The 17,983-nt window shown below is 31.1% G+C and overlaps 1 protein-coding gene across 1 annotated transcript; it reads left to right on the top strand.

Annotated features, from left to right (window-relative positions):
- Nucleotides 1-6,515: 6,515 nt before the first annotated feature.
- On the top strand, nt 6,516-11,000 carry LOC21388448 (calcium-dependent protein kinase 32). The gene is made up of 8 exons (XM_010094619.2): nt 6,516-7,460; nt 8,041-8,164; nt 8,271-8,414; nt 8,880-9,032; nt 9,148-9,263; nt 9,419-9,586; nt 10,012-10,245; nt 10,398-11,000. Exons 1-8 carry the CDS (start codon nt 6,963-6,965, stop codon nt 10,551-10,553), a joined length of 1,593 nt encoding a protein of 530 aa, XP_010092921.1. The 5' UTR covers nt 6,516-6,962; the 3' UTR covers nt 10,554-11,000.
- Nucleotides 11,001-17,983: the final 6,983 nt, after the last annotated feature.

The raw sequence follows: 17,983 nt of genomic DNA, 5'->3' as shown, positions 1-17,983 counted from the left end.
ATTATATTATAATTATAATATCATATTATTAAAATAATTATAATATTATTATAATATCATATTATATGATAAAATAATAATATTAGAGTTATTAATATAATTATGATATTATTTGTTACAATATTACTATTACATTATATTATATTATATTATTGTATTATTATATTATATTATATTATGAGTGAATTTTAAATTGAGAAGATTGTAAATTTTAAATTTTATTACGGGTATTATGGGTATTATAAAAGTTTCATTAATTGTATTATGTTGATTCCCGCACAATCTAAAACCTAAGGCTGTGTTTGGAGCAAGGATTTGTGTCATGGTTCGGATCATAGTTCATGGCTCGCTATAGTATTTTCTCTCATAAAAACACATGTAAACCGAGAATGATTCTGAATTATGGTTCTGAAACCATGAACCAAACGTCCACTAAAATTGTCTTTAGGTTACTTTTGATTTTGGCCGTAGATTATTAAAAAATTCTTCAAAAAATACTTTTAAAAAGATTTACCAAACACTAAATCAACTTGTGCTACAAACACAAGCGGATTTTAAGAGCTAAAAGTAATACCAAACTACACCAAAAGCATATTTAGCCTCAATTGCCGTACTTCAACGGGCTATAGCGACATAAAATTCAGGATTCAGCTTTGCTTTCAATAATTGTGTTTGTGTACATTTTCAAACGTCATATTGTATTAGAATATGCTTCTAAGAATATATAATGACTTGTCTGAAAAAAAAAAGTGGATATGTTATAATGACATCAGATAAACATTTGACGATGTTGGAAACATATTTATTAGTCATATATATAAGGTTGATCTTTACAAACATTTCTTAAGAAGTCCCCTGACCTAATGTAGTTGGAATTAACATGCACAAGTGATGTTATCTTACGTAAAGTTATCTTTACGTAACTATATATATATATATATATATACATAGATCAATAATGCACCGTCCAAAAGAGATCATTGTTTACAAGGCATCCATCCCCTCATATTCTCGTGAATGTCACTTTTAATAAGTTCATGTTCACATGCAGCTTAACCGATCGAAAATCCCATTCTTCCAGATATGTGTGTGTCTATACACACACACATACAGGATAATAGGATCACAACTACGTACATTATATTTCAAGCCTAGATTACACGATTGATTTACATAACTCTAAGTCTCCCCCATAATGGCTGTACAAAATAAAGAAGGGGCCAAAAAACAAAGGGAAAAAAATTACATGCATGTCCTGAAGTGTGATCAGACTATCAGTATAATTCCTAGTTCGTTCTAATCACAAAATAACGAAAAAATATATAAAAAAGAATCGAACATAAGTCATAGGTATTGGACCATGGTGTCACTTCCTCCTTAAGGCCTTTGTAGTATCGATCTACTCAATATGTGTTTTATCCCTTCTGCTTTTGTATGTTTATTAAAAAAAAATGGTAATAAATAAGTAAATAAAATTAATAAAAAAAAAGAGCGCAATCTGCCTTGTGTGGGGAAACATCGATCATTAACCAAAATAACATGTGTGGAATATAGCATGTTCAACTATGACTATGAGAAAAGTAGATATTTTTGTCAAATATTAATTTCTTCAACTTAATCTCAAAAGTTTGGAATCAAGGAGCACCGGCATGCATATTAACTCTCAACCCTCAGTTATATTATCATAGAAAAATATTAGCATCATTCTTTCTATCACTCTCTTTATCATTTTCTACGTTCACTGTTTGATACGTATACTGCATTAACATGATATATATTATTATTAAAACAGAAAATGAATTCACGTATTAAACAATTAAAATAGTGATAAAGAATGTGAGAGAAACAGTAGTGATAGTATTTCTCATCATGCGTGTATCCTAGACAAGCAATATTCAATATTTTGGAACCTACTTTCCCACAACTACAACTACGACTACGACCTAGAAAGCAGCATGTTCCAGTCCTTAATAACTCAAAAAGTTGAAAGACGGAGAAAAGACTTCCAGTTACTATTTCAATTTCTGCATCATCAAATATAAAGCAATCTAAGCACCAACACCACGTGAAGTTCACTATCCTATGTTACAAATTATATATATATAAGTTCCAAAGGAATTCTGAGTGATCTACTTGGAAAATAAGAGGTTTTTGTTGCGAGAATATGTATTGAACTATATATGTATTTTTAAAAGGTAACATTATAACCAAACAATCTTGAATTTAATGTAATTGGACAAAAGTTTAATATTTGTATGCTTATCCATAAGATATTTCTTTACCTATTTGATCTTTTCCTTATCCAAAAATTCTTGAAAAGTAAATTTCTTAAGATTTTATACAGGGAGTTATTGCAGATATGAAAACAAAGTAATATTATGCTTGTAATCATATATTACCGTGTGAAATAGTCATGAAAACTAATCAAATTATCATTTTAGTACATTTATTGAATTCCCATTTAATTACTACATTGTTCAAGTGCTTTAATGTATTTTTGTTACATTAAAGCTTTCTTAATATATAGAAAATGGGAGTAACAGAACGGGGTGAATTTATTGGATGGAGAATGGAAGTGACTTGTTTTATTTTATCACTCTAGTTGGATACACATGAAAATTACTCTTCTTCTTCTTGTTTTTTTTTTTTTTTTTTTTTTTTTTTAAAAATTTTTTTTTTTTTTTTTTTTTTTTTTTTTTTTTTTTTTTTTGAAACATTCATTTTCTTTAGTTTCTTTCTTTTCTTTCTATTTTTTTTTAAAGAGTATTTTCCTTTTTTCTTGGAATGCAACTTTTTGTTTCTAATCATGTGATAATGTATGTATATGCCATACACATATTCACTAAAGAGTATATGAATTCCGGTTGGTTTTAAAAAAAAAAAGTATTTAAACCTCAGATCATAGATAATAATTATATTAAATTAAAAAAATATACAACATCACATATTCACTAAAGAGTATATGAATTCCGGTTGGTTTTAAAAAAAAAAGTATTTAAACCTCAGATCATAGATAATAATTATATTAAATTAAAAAAATATACAACAGTTTAATGAAAATCCAACGGTTTAAAACAATAAAAGTAAGTCTCTTTCTTATTCTATGAGAAAATTTCTTAATAAATATATTTTTATTCCGTTTTTCTTCGACCTTCTTATCAGTATAGTCAATTTTTAAACGTTAAATTTAGTCAAAAATTATATTAAATTAAAAAATAGACAGAATAAATAATTTATAATTTAAATTTGACAAATAGAAACACACTGTTCATTTTTTGTAAACTCTATTTTTATTACGCCAATCACTACCATATGTTAGGTAAGTAATTAATGTGTGTTGTGAACGTGGAACCTTTGCGGGCGGCAACAAGGGCACAGTCAGAGACTCTAATAAGTTGGTTAAAGTTGTTCAAACATAACGTTCCAAGTCAAAATCGTCCAGTTTGACTGGCCACTCAAAGTTGGCCGGTGTTTTTTTTTTTGGTGCTGATTCTGAGAAGTATTGAGAAAATGACGAGATTACCCTTTCCCACCCTTTCTCGAAACCAGACAGAAAATGACTTTTATATTTCTTTATATTTTCTCAGGGTCCACTTTTTATCTCGAGGTAAAGAAAAATAAGGGCCCGTTTGATAACCTTTTTAAAATAATTTTATTTTCAATATACAAATAAAAATAAGATTATTTTGAAAATTATTTTGTGATCGATTCTGAAATTATATATAGTTAGTTTTTTTGAGAGACTATTTTGAATATAATAACAAAATAAAATAATATTTTATTATAATTATTAATTAATATATTATAACATTATTGATAACTACTAGAAAATGAAAAAGAAAGGAGAAAATAACTTTTAACCGTTTTCTAATTCTGTCCACAAAAACCATTCTCACTAGGTGCATTAGAATTTCAAAATGATTTTATTTTTTGTATGAAAATGGAAATGAAAACGTTTTCAATCTCAGACAGAAATTATTTTTGAAAATGCATTTATTAGTTTATTAAGAGATTATTTTCAGTATAAAAAAATTCATTAATGTCTCTCTCTCTACTCAAGAAAGGAGAAAACGAGAAGCAAAAAATGAAAAATGACTAAAAGTCATTTTTCATTTCTCTCATTTTACACTAAACCAAAAACTCATTTTTATTTCCGTTTTTTATTTTTAATTGTATCAAACGTCGTTTCTCTCCTGTTTTTATTTTTTCTTTTTCAAAAAACGTGAACAACAAAAACAAAAACAACTCCAAATGCAACTACTGTTTTTATTTTCTTTTTCAAAATATTTATTAAACAAATACTATTTACAGACTGTTTTCATTTTCGTAACTTAAAAGACGTGCATAAACGTTTTTAAAAATAAGCAAAAATCAATTTCAAACATACCAAAGATGTCTAGCTGAAATTCCAATTATCTCCCAGTCAAACCTCTCAAAGCAAAGTAGAAAAACCATTCAAGGCCTAGTTCACTTCGCGGATTCGAGTTTTTAATTTAAGTTGAGATGTGACATTTTCTGAGAGTTTTTAACTGTAAAAACTTAAAACTAAAAACTCGAATCGATAAAATGAACGAAACCAAGTGTATAAAGTCGCCCAAGGGCCAAATTGCATTTAAACCACCACGTTCAATTTACATAATTAATTCGCCTGACGAAATTGCCCTTTGAAAATAAAAAATGGTTTATTGGCATGGGTATATTCGTGGAATTCAGGCCCCGTTCACTTCGCTGATTCGAGTTTAGAATTCGAGTTTTTCTACAGTAAAAAGTTCTCATAAACAATCACATCTAACTTTTTTACTACAGTAAAAAGCTCTCACATAAAGTCACATATAAACTCGAATTCTAAACTCAAATCAGTGAAGTGAACGGGACCTCAATCTTGCTTATGTATTTACTCCAACTCTAACTAGTTTTGTTGCGTTGTCTTATCACAAAAGAAATAGTTTTGGTTGGCTTCTAGAAGGCCAAGTGTCCGCAGCTCCTCTGGCCAATTAGATTAGGCCACGTGTCAGTACATGTAGCAACGAGCAGATCACTTTTGCCAACTGAATATACGACGTGTCGGCTTATTATATTGAACTCCATGCTGGTAGTTATGATTACGATAGTACCCCCAAGTCATCTTGGTATTTACTGCCATTTAGGATTAAATTGTCTTAAAATATATATATATATATATATATTATGAGTTAATTTTAAAATTCGGCCCTTAAGAATAATGATTATCTCACTTTACCTGTGAAACTCAAAAATAACATGAAACTCCCTCCAAAACTTATAATAAATTGTAATTTTGATATTTTGGTCAATGTTCTTAAGACATTACGGGCTTATTCTTTTAGAGTTTAATTTGAGTATAATTATTGAGTTAAATTTGAGTTATAACTTGAGTTAAACTTGTAACTTGAGTTTGTATTTGGTTGTGTACATTTGAGTTATGGTTTGAGATAAGAATCTTTCAGAGTTTGTATTTAAGTGAGTCAAAACTTAAATTTATATTTAGATAGTATTTTAATAAAAACTCAATGTTGATGAAAAATTTTAAAAGGGCATAGAAAAAAAATCATCTCAATCAGAATTAAAACGAAAAAGTTATAACATTTTTAAGAATAGAAAAAATACTGTTCATTAATTTGAGTTCGAGTTTCTGAACTCGAGTTGAAGGAGAAACTTGAACTAGGCTCCGTTCATTTCGCTGATTCGAGTTTAGAATTTGAGTTTTGCTATAGTAAAAAGCTCTCACAAACAATCACATTTAACTTTTTTGCTACAATAACAAACTCTCACATAAAATCACATCTAAACTCAAATTAAAAACTCGAATCAACGAACTAAACGGGTCCTAAACTTGAGTTTGAACTCGAGTTTAAACTTAAAAGAACATGAACTCAAATAAAATTGTAACTCGAGTTGTATTTTTTTGAGTTTTTCACTCAAAAGAACAAGCCATATATTTTTAACAGTTTAAACATTTTTAGGTAACTTAATTACTTAATAGAGGATAATACAAATTTTAAAGAATAGATTTTAAAACTAAAAAATAAAAACAAATACAAAGTTTTTCTAGTTTTAATTGCATCACTTTCTTCTTTATTCGCAGTTCTCATAGTATCATCGTCCTCATATATTGTCTTTTACCAACCAATATCATAACGTACACGTGACTACAATTTTTAAAAGTTGATGTCTCATTAATGAAATTGTCAAATTGTACGTTTTGATAAATTAGGCATAATCTTGGGTCAAATTATAACCGATAAAAAAATGACGCAACGCTGTTTTTTAAGAAAAAAATTGAAATTAATCCTTGAATTATTTTATTTGATTTATCATATTACCAAATAAAGAGAAGAAAACTTTGAGGGTACTTTGGGAATAAGAAGCTCATGATTTATGTTTTGGATATTTTGGGAAACGACAAAAAAGCCATCTTCCCCAGCTGATCCTTGCATGTACATCTCTCTCTCCTGAAGGTGAAAATCTAGAGAGAGAAAGGAAGAAGAAAAAAATAAAAGGGTAGTCTCTGCGAAAGGAAGGAGGTTGGACTTTCTAGTTCCTGATTTTCTCTCTCTCTCTCTCTCTCTCTCTCTTAATCTTCTTAATCAAAAAAACTATGGAGGATTTCACACGCTAAAAAAAAAAAAAAGAAGAAGAAAAGAAAAGAAAAGAAAATTCCCATTTTCATCGTCTTCTTCTCTTCTTCCTCGCCAAAATTCCCTTCATTTCCCTTTTATATTCACTTCTCTCCCTCCAAACCTTTCAAACCTTTTCTTCTCTCTCTCTACAATTCTCCATTTTCTCTCTCTAGGATTACGCGTTCCTGAATTTCTTTCCCCTCTCCCAAGAAAATTTCTCGATCGAATTTGGATCACAAGAAGAGCAAATTGGGATCTCGATTTTCCGATTCCGATCTCTAATTCACGACCGGAATTCCGACGAATCGTTAGGGTTTCGATTCCATGGGAAATTGTTGCGCAACGCCGGCTCCGAACAAGAAGGGGAAGAAGAACAAGCAGAACCCTTTCGCCCCAGATTATGGCGGGAACCACCATGGAAACGGCGGGAGCAAGCTCTCCGTGCTGAAGGACCCGACCGGCGAAGAAATCGAGCTCAGTTACGAGCTTGGCCGCGAGCTCGGGAGAGGAGAGTTCGGGATTACGTATCTCTGTACGGACAAGGCCACTGGGGAGACTTTCGCCTGCAAGTCGATTTCGAAGAAGAAGCTGAGGACGGCTATAGATATTGAGGACGTGAGGAGGGAGGTGGAGATCATGAGGCAAATGCCAAGACACCCCAACATAGTGACCTTGAAGGACACTTATGAGGACGACAATGCCGTTCATCTGGTTATGGAGCTCTGTGAAGGTGGGGAATTGTTTGATCGGATTGTGGCTAGGGGTCATTACACCGAAAGAGCTGCTGCGGCGGTTACCAAGACTATCGTGGAAGTTGTTCAGGTGAGAATCTGAGGATTTTTTTTTTTTTTTTTTTTTTTTTTTTTTTTTTTTTTTTTTTTTTTTTTTTTTTTTTTTTTTTTTTTTTTGGATCTGTGTTAATTACTGAACTTTTGGAGTTTGATTTTGTGTTATGGGTCTTAAGTATTTGATATCTTTTATGGGTATTGATTAAACCCTAGGATCATATATAGAAGTACTTTGATTGTGATACTTAGTGGAAGCTTTTATTTTTATCCTTTTTAATTTAATTTTGGTTGCATGAAGTTAAGATGCATTTGTGCAAGTACAGAAGTATTTGAGTTGGATATTGGTGGTCAAATTGTGATGTGGTTTGTGTTGTTTGGATTCTGTGAATTGATACTTTTACCTTTTTATTTGCCTTGTGGATTCTGCTTTATTCAATTTCTCTGCTGATCAAAGCCACTTTTTTCTGTTTGGTTAGAGTGTGCACCAATTTTTTATCGTGAAAATATTGAAATTAAATAATAATTGGATATATTTTTCCCCCTCATTTAGCTGCTTTATTTTTATTTTTATTTTCCTGTTCTGATCGATCTCTCTTTTCCTTTTTTTTTTCCAGGTTTGCCACAAGCATGGTGTGATGCACCGGGATCTGAAACCCGAGAACTTTCTGTTTGGGAGCAAGAAGGAGACGGCACCACTGAAGGCAATTGATTTTGGGTTGTCTGTCTTTTTCAAACCTGGTAATTTGCTGTTAAAGCTTTAGTTGCTTGCAATATTTGTTTCAGTATTGTTATCGTTATGTTGCTTTCTTCCGAGTATTTTGGCTGAAGTTTGGCACTTATGCAGGCGAAAGATTCACTGAGATTGTTGGAAGCCCGTATTACATGGCTCCCGAGGTGCTAAAACGAAATTACGGCCCAGAAGTAGATGTTTGGAGTGCTGGAGTAATTCTGTACATCTTGCTTTGTGGTGTTCCACCTTTTTGGGCAGGTTGGTTTTCTTCATCGTTAGGGTGACGTTTGTACATGTCCACTTGAAAGACTTGAAACTGCTAGGGAAATAATTATTCTCATATTCATAATATACAGTTTCTGGTGCAACAAAAGTGTTTATGTTTCAAGTCAAAAATTTGCAGCGGTTTGTCTGAAGCTGTTTTTATATCGTTTCCCAAAGGGAGTGGTCATGTATCCGTACTGATTATCTCACTCACATGGTTATATTCTTTTTCACTTATGAAATGGTTATTTCTGTCTTCAAGGAGTTCTGTTGTTGGGGGCAAGTTATGTTTGTTGCTAATTGCTATACATTTGAAAGGAAGATTGAAAGGGCTTCCTGAATTTCAAGATCAGAAAATTTGAAGAATGTTTTTCTTTTTCACAATGTACAATAATATAGGAACTGTTTACTTTGCTTTTGGCTAACTTTTAATTCTAAATGTATAATCTTATGGTGCAGAAACTGAACAGGGAGTAGCACAAGCAATTATACGGTCTGTTCTGGATTTTAAGAGGGATCCTTGGCCTAAAGTTTCTGAGAATGCAAAAGACCTTGTAAGAAAGATGCTTGATCCTGATCCTAGGCGTAGACTCACGGCTCAGGAAGTACTAGGTAACATTCTACTTAATATGGTTGAATAACCTTTTTCACTTGTGAACTTTGTTAGAAACTTCTTGAGTTGAAAAATAGAAAAATGAGTAAAAAATTTCTGCTCTTCCAAATGCAGATCATCCTTGGTTGCAAAATGCAAAGAAAGCTCCTAATGTTTCTTTGGGAGAAACTGTTAGAGCAAGGCTCAAGCAATTCTCTGTTATGAACAAGCTCAAGAAAAGGGCACTGAGGGTAATGTTCAGTCCAATCTCTTTTTGTTTGATCTTTTTGTTGAGAAAATCTTATCAGGCCTCCCAGTCTGTTTTGATTTTTTTTTTCCTCTTCTATTTGATGTGGTGGTGAATGATTTTCTTCTCCCTTTTCTTTTGAAATGTCAAAATTAACAGGTGATAGCTGAGCATTTATCCGTGGAAGAAGTTGCTGGAATAAAAGAAGGATTTCTTCTTATGGATACTAGCAAGAGAGGAAAGATTAACGTGGATGAGCTAAGAACCGGATTGCATAAGCTTGGCCATCAGATTCCTGACGCAGATCTTCAAATTTTGATGGAAGCTGTAAGTAATACCCGTGTTTTTGTAGCTTTGGACTTGTTGATACTGATACAAACTCAATATGAGACATTCATGTATTCACTCACATGCATATGAAACCATCGCCTTTAATGCTTCTGTTAAAGATCCTAATAAGCACAATATGAAACATATTACTGTTGATCACCGTAGTCAGTAATGACAGTTTTTCTTCTTTCCACTTTTCATTCTCTTTTGGGTCAAAATTGGTTCTTCTGGATGGTCTTGTTTAAAATTTGTCTAACATGAACAATGTTGTGCGTCAACAAAAATTCATAACATTTATGATCTTCATACCATATTTGCCATCTCCATGCACTGTATGGGATAGTATGTGCTAGAACACGTAATTTATGGATAAGAAACTCAACAAGGTGTACACCCCGGACTAACTAGAATTTGGCTTTCAGGGTGACGTGGATAAGGATGGATATCTAGACTATGGGGAATTTGTAGCCATCTCTGTTCACCTAAGAAAGATGGGAAATGATGAAGAACACCTTCACAAAGCCTTTGAATTCTTTGACAAAAACCAAACCGGATATATCGAAATTGAAGAGCTAAGACATGCCTTGGCCGATGAAGTTGAAGACAACAATGAAGAAGTCATCAACGCTATTATGCAAGACGTGGACACAGACAAGGTTTGTGCTGTCTCTATGAATGTCTTCTGTAAGTGGCTATTCTTGATATATATATATATATATATTTGTTTTTGTACCCTGATTATACTACCCAATATAGCCAATTGTTCTTGTTCAAAGTCCATACTCAATTCCCTTCTATTCACTTGCAGGATGGACGAATAAGTTACGAAGAGTTCGCCACAATGATGAAGGCTGGCACAGACTGGAGGAAAGCATCAAGGCAGTACTCGCGAGAGCTGTTCAATAGTCTCAGTTTGAGACTGATGAAGGAAGGATCATTGCAGTTAGACAATGAAAGTAGATAGAACTCAAAGAACAACGGGGAGAAGTTGCATTTAAAAAAAAAAAAAAGAATCTTTTTTTTTCTTTATTGGGTAATTGTTTCCGTAATTATTCTCCTTTTCACTCTTTAGTTCCTCCCCTGATGATTTTCTAATCCTTTTTGAGAGATTATTTTCCTTTTTTGTTTTTTGGGGATGGGGGATTTGATTAGGATTTGTTGCACAGTTTGTTGGTGTCCTTAATTGGTATATGTTTCATTTTGTTTGTTGTGAGAGTAGTTGGAAAAAGGAGTGCGTTCGACAAGAAAGTTAATTGTGATTGTAAATATGTTTTGGAAAAAAAAAAAGGCATATTTTTATCAGAATCATTATCTTGTATTCGTGAGGTGAATTATTGGTGGAGACGTTATGGTTCTCGTGAATCTTACTTGAGATGTAAAAGCTGGCAAAAAACAAGCTTTGTTTGTTGTATTTCATGTCTTTCTCATGCATCAATTAAGGAAGTTGCTCTTAGCGAGCCTTATACAATAAATGGCTGCATTTCTTTGGCAGGTTTCAAAATTCAAAGAATATTATTGATGGTTAAAAATTAGAGCATTCTCTGGTGACCCATTAATTTGTGAATCATAAACGAAGCTTATAAACTTAAAATAAAAAGAAACCACAACTTTAACAGAACTCGGATTCCATTTTAGTGATATATATATATATATATATATATTTTATAAACACAAATGTTATTGGAATACGTCCACAGTAAATAATAAAGAACATTCACATTCACTTAAAATAATTAAAAGGACTCACACAATACGTCCATAACTCAAAAACACAAATTTAAATATTAAAAAGTATTGATGGGTTGAAGGATTATGGGGTTGAGTCCGTCCAAAGTTGACCCTACATTAACGTGAGTCAATTTCGCAGTTAATTTGACTATATACCATTTCATAGAGGTGGTTGTTAATTTTTACTATTTTATTTGATTTCCTTTGATTCACATCACTTTCAAGTGGTCTAATATTTATATTATCCTTCATTTATATCTAAATTCTCAACCCTTCAATCAATCGCAAATTAACTCTAATTAATCAGTGATTAACCATATATGGTTGTCTGGGGTAAAATTGTCTTTTTATGCATTGTAAGAGATGTTAAAACGTTTCCAAGAAGTAGTAAAATTAGATGACATTATTACAGTAGTGATATTTTCTTAATTGACCCCTCAATTTCGTGTTTAGTGGTTTGAGCTTTGATTCTAGCCATATTTCAAACGTCGCTAAATGAACCCTACGTCACCCTTTTTTCCCAACTCTATTATGCAATTTTTTATGTCGTGATTAAGTTGAGTTTGTGTCGTAAACCGAATTGCGATGCTGAGAAAGGGAATATCTATGCATGATACATACTCATGTACATATCCATCTATTACCTCCTATAAAAGGAGAATGCGTTTCAGCGTGTGCCTAACGAAGCCTTTCGTGGTGGTTTTCTTATTTTATTTATTTATTTTTTTTTTCTTTGAATTCCTTCTTTTTTTCCTAGCAAATTTTTTTCTTCTTCCTCTCGTCCTTTCTTTTCCTTCTTTTTACTTTTTTTTTTCTTCCAACAATTTTTTTAATTGGGTTTTTTTTTTTTTAATTTCATCCATATTTATTTGCACAATTTTGTTCCATTTTTTTTCTTTTCTTTCTTTTTTTCATGTTGTTTTCTTTCCCTTTATACATACTTTTTTTTTTCATTGGGCAATCTTTTGAAGTGTGTGTAATCAAAATAGATCTTGTATCTTCATTTTAAAATGTGTATGATCAAATAATTTTTCTCAAATATGTAACCGCGTAAACTTTTTTTCTTGCAGGTACTGCTTTTTCTCTAATGTGGTTATCGTAATTATGGCCTCGTTCGTTTCGTTGATTCGAGTTTAGAATTTGAGTTGAAATGTGATTTTATGTGAGAGTTTTTTACTGTAGTAAAAAAGTTAAATGTGACTGTTTGTGAGAATTTTTTACTGTAATAAAACTCAAATTCTAAACTCAAATCAGCGAAACGAACGATGCCTATATTTACTGTAACAAAACTCAAATTCTAAACTCAAATCAGCGAAACGAACGATGCCTATGTTTCTCTAATTTCCCTGTTGAAATAATTTCTTTTAAATATGATACTACACAAACATTACACTCCTAACTACTTTTTTCCATAGGAACCCAATGAATAATTCAATTTGTAATTTATCACAACAAAAACCCTTTTTCTCTATAAGTGTGCTCTACTTCAATATATATATTTTTTTACCAAGTTAAACTCTTAAAGAAATAATGAATCAAAAAAGGAACCTAAATTGTTAAAGAAATTTTATATTTTCATATCCAAAAGGATAATCACAAAGTAGTTTCAACTAATATATATATCTCGAATGTTGTACGATTACATAATGATCATCCTAGAAAAGGACACAATTACACTAATTGATGACGTCCCTCGGCGTTAAGCGTATAATTAAGAATACCACTACATGAGTTGTAACTTTCCTCTACTAACATGTACAATATGCTTTTTTTGCTCAACACGTGTACAGTATGCTTACTACAATTTGTTCTTTCAAAAAAAAAATTACATTTTGTTCAGTGTAATGTTGGAGAACATTAGTGCCTTTAATTAATTGACTGTTTTGCGGATGTCTACTTCTTAAATTCTTTGGGTGGAAAATAACATAGGCTTGTTCAGTTGCATTTTTAAGTTATGGTAACTTAAGTGTAAATTTTGAGTTGAATTTGAGTTATAACTTGAGTTAAAATTGTAATTTGAGTTTGTGTTTAGTTGTGTACATTTGAGTTATAGTTTGAGATGAGAATCTTTCTGAGTTTGTGTTTGAGTGTGTCAAAACTTGAGTTTGTATTTAAATAACATTTTAATAAAAACTCAATGATGATGAAAAATTTTAATAGGATATAGAATCATCTTAATCGGAATTAAAACGAAAAAGTTATAGTGGTTTTAAGAATAAAAAAATACTGTTTATTAACTTGAGTTTGAATTTACAAAAAAATATTTAATTAAATAAAATTGTAACTTGAGCTCAAACTTTTTTTGAGTTTAAGTGCAAATGAACAAGCCCATAATCTCCTTCTAACTTAAGGTCATCTCATGATTTTCAGATGGCTTTCACGAACTACCCATTATAATTTTTTTTTTTTTTAAAACGAGGCGTGCGGTAGACAATATTTTACTGTTGCTCGTTTTAGTACTCTAAATGAAGTGAAAATATTGTTAGATTGTGAATTTATCCTACATCGTTAAGTTATTGGGTTGTTGGAATGTTTATATGTAGTGCACAAGTGACAAATACTCTTTTAGAATACATATTTTTATCACTTAATATTTATTAATATTCTTTTTAGTTAAATAATTATATTAGTCAAAAAGATATTAATTAAGAGTAAGATGTAAAGATCCTAATTTATACACTCGGGTAAGTTTAACAATTTTCTCTTATAATGTACATTCTCTCCCTTTGAACTAGCCTTTGGAGGTGAGTTCAACCCAAGACCTATTCAACAAATGCTCTTCTTCAACAAGACATTCATCCCAATGTTAATACTGATGCCCAAAATGCTTAAGAAGAAAAATAAAATCCAACATAGTTTTGTAGCACTTAAGCTCGACATGAACAAAGTTTAATGAGCGGGGTGAACAAAATTTTGTCCTTAATGATGCTTAAGATTAGTTTCAATTCCAAGTGTGTGAACTTAATTTATAGCTCTCTTTTCGATCTTAAAAACTCTAAATCGAGTACTAAGTTGTCAGGTGTAAATATTCATATTTAATACCATTAAAAGGAGAAAAAAACTCATCAATTCTTCAAATTTGACTACATGCATGTCCACCATAGTGATTAATAATTACCTCTAAATCACGCCCTCTGTGGTTCATCGAGTATGACTTTAGTTTGTTGCATTCTTTCCGTTTAGTATGAGGATTCTCACGGTTTGAACCATGGTTCTAGTTTAAATCAATGTTTGTTTGTAAAAAGTAAAAAGTGGTTTAAATCCAACATAACAAAATCAATGTTTGATTTAGAAAGAAAAGATTTAAGATTTAAACCTAGATGTGATATTTTAACCTTTTTGAATTCCTAAAATTAAAACCACCTCCTCCTTTGGTTTTAGTTGATTCGAACTCGAGGTTCAAATTACACATGATTCGAACTCAAAGATTCATAGTTTAAACCTCAAGTTCAAACTACACATTTCAAAACCACATGGTTCAAACCATAACCCTCATGCCAAACAGTCATGTTTTTCATGAAGAACAGTCTCTCTAGGGACTTTCGAGGTAGTCTGTCTTATCACTGGTTCCTATTTGGGCTAAGAGATCTGCTCTTATGATTAAAGTAAGCTCATAAGGAACCTAAATCTCATTGAAATGAAACTAATATCTCTTATAGTGGTTTAATTGTGCAACAAAGTCTGCCGTCCAATAATAATAAGAGGCCCAATTTCCAACTCTTTTTCTTTCAAAAATGATGGTGATCACAAGTATCCTTTGTTGGCGAACATTAAGGCCTTCCATTTTTTGTTTACCGTATGTCTTTGAGATGGCTAGTAAACAGAGGCGCGTGCTTGTTTTATGTATTTCTAATGACATTTTTGTTTTGTTATATATGTGTATATATATATATATATATATATATATATATATATATATGAGAACATTAAACCCATAACTTCCATTTCACAGTTCACACGAATTCTAAACATTATGTGCTATAGGAGTATTTTCATTCTTTACCTTATGTGAAGATGGGCATGTGCTTAAGCACGTGCCTTGTTTGTATTCATATTGCAAATATTGACGGTAGAATATATTATTCTGTGTTTGATTGAATTTTTTTTTTTTTTTTTAAAAGGAACAAAAAATTATATTTATAAATTATGTTTTACAACTATGTAATTAACTTGAATAGGATGAATAATATTCTAGATTTTATATCATCAAAATATCTTTTTTCTCTTAATTTATCATTGACTTCTCCATTCATATTTGTCTTCTCTCTATTAAAATCACTTTAAATCTATGCCTATAGGGAAACATTTTAAAAATTTTAAATAACATTTTCCTACTAAAACACCAGGAAAACTCTGCTAACATTTTTCTACTGTTTTTAATATAATTTTCTTATATTTTTTTTTTCTAAAAACATATTATATTTGTTTTTTTCTCTCCGATCCATTTTCTTATTTTTTTTATTTTAAATGTAATTAGTGTTTTTATTAACATTTTCTGTTTTTGATGTTTTTTTATATTATCTACATATAATATATATTATCAAACAAATTAAAATAGTGCTAAATTATTTCTATCAGCACATATAAGATTCAAATTTAACACCCTAACTGTTGAGTAATTTTTATATATAGTCTAATATATATTAGCCATTCTTCTAAAAATACATACAAATAATTATATATATATATGTATTATATATCAATTTTATAAAAACACGGGGTAGATAATATTGAAAACAACGGCCTTTTTTTAAAAAAATTTTAGTCAGTACACAAAAAAATAAAAAATAAAAATAACAATTTAGTTATTGTCCGATTATACATCTTGTTAATTATTTGTATTGATATATACGTGTGTAATTGGTAGAAGTTCCAGCAATGTTGATGTTGTTATTTACACGTGTTTAAATAGTTCGATCGCTATTTTGCACGCATCACACTTATATATAGGAAGATATACAAAGAAAACTAAATGAAAAACAAGAGATTATCATTTGTTACGCGTGATCTTTTCATCCGCTGCATATTATAGAGCATATAGAAATAGCCTTTGTAAATACTAGCGATGCGGGATTTAATCTTTTAGACACTTGCATTGATAAGTACAAAAAAAAAAAAAAAAAATCATAAACATCAAAATTGCAAGCCATGAGCTTTGTAAGGTTTCTGATAACTAGTAATATCTTCTATTCCTAAAGTAGAATCTCTTATAATATAGACGATCATCGGTCAAGATAAGTGATGATCAAGATAAGTCCGCTGACACAATAAGACTATCAAATTTGACACTACAAATCGTTTCTATTGACCGAAAACTTTGTTAGTCTTAAAGTTCGATTATAAAAAACGTACGTTGATACTTTGATAGCAAAGTTCCTGTGCAAATTATGAACTCTGACTGGATTGCTAGAAATAATAGGTTCTCAATTGTAAATAAAATTAAAAAACCAATTAAACCACACACTATTAAATTGGATCTTGAAGCATATAGAAAATTGATGGTTTTAGAATTACCTCCTCCTGCCGGCAACTGAATAACGTCGGTCATTTTGGCCGGAATCCGATTAGCAAACTGAGAAAATCAAAGGGAGCTTGGAGGGGTTTTTGAGCTCTTCTCTTCTCGTCCTCTCTCCACACTCACACAGACCACACACGCTCATGCACAGGGGTTAAGCACAAAATCCCCTTTTGTTTTTTTTTCTTTTGTTTGCAACCTTGAAAATGGGCCTTGTTGGGCCTTAACGAAAAGGTTGAGATAGAGAGAGGGAATTTGACCCAATAGGCTGACTAAATATTTAGAGAGAGTGAGTCTAAAGGCTTTAAGCACATTAATAATAAAATTGTCCATCCCATTATGTTATAATCCCATGCATAAACCCTATTAAAATATAATTGTCCATAAAGTTATGCTCTAATTTGTAACATATTTGAGTGAATTAACAATAATTTATGCTAGTCTATATAAATATTCCAACATTCTCCCACTTGTACAGAACAAATCAAACAATAAATATACATTCACTCAATATAAGATGTCCACAAATAAAAATCTCACACAAGAAACAAATGCCCAAAACAATTATGCATAATAATGCACCGGTAGGATGCAAATATTATACATAATCATGCTTTTGAGATTCAGATAGCACTGCAGCGATAATTATCTGGATCCAATAACAAAATGAGACTAAAACCAAATGTCTCCAACCAAATCGTCACTTTACATGCAAACATGTGTGCATATCATACAACAAAGTGACAATGATCCATAATATGCATGTATTATATATAACACATGAGCAGTCCATACAAAACGACATGCCAATCATACATCAAATTGTGGACTCCCACTAAATCAATACAACTCTAGGCTTATAACAATCCCATATTAGAGACGTGCTCCTAAAACACACATATAGGTAAGCCTTTGGTTAGTGGGTCTGCCAACATGTAGTTGGTAGGCGTGTATACAACATCAATGAGAGATTATGTAACTTTCTCTTTAACAAAATAGTACTTGATATCAATGTGCTCGGAGCGAGAAGTGCCTCCTAGCCTTTTTAGAGAAAGATACAGCTGCTGAATTGTCACAAAAGAGTTTCAGCGGTCTATGAATTGAGTCAACAACTCCCAAAGCTGAAACGAAATTCTGTAGCCATATTGCAT

The sequence above is a fragment of the Morus notabilis genome, unplaced genomic scaffold, assembly GCF_000414095.1.
Source record: "Morus notabilis unplaced genomic scaffold, ASM41409v2 Scaffold210, whole genome shotgun sequence".
Taxonomy (NCBI): domain Eukaryota; kingdom Viridiplantae; phylum Streptophyta; class Magnoliopsida; order Rosales; family Moraceae; genus Morus; species Morus notabilis.
Note: the sequence above shows the minus strand (reverse complement) of the source record. Positions and strands in the feature narration are given on the sequence as shown.

Excerpts from the sequence above, each read along its gene's own strand:
- LOC21388448 (XM_010094619.2), top strand. The coding sequence starts at position 6,963 with ATGGGAAATTGTTGCGCAACGCCGGCTCCGAACAAGAAGGGGAAGAAG. Across the intron at positions 7,461-8,040 it reads CTATCGTGGAAGTTGTTCAG|GTTTGCCACAAGCATGGTGT; the intron begins GTGAGAATCTGA and ends TTTTTTTTCCAG. Across the intron at positions 8,165-8,270 it reads GTCTGTCTTTTTCAAACCTG|GCGAAAGATTCACTGAGATT; the intron begins GTAATTTGCTGT and ends GCACTTATGCAG.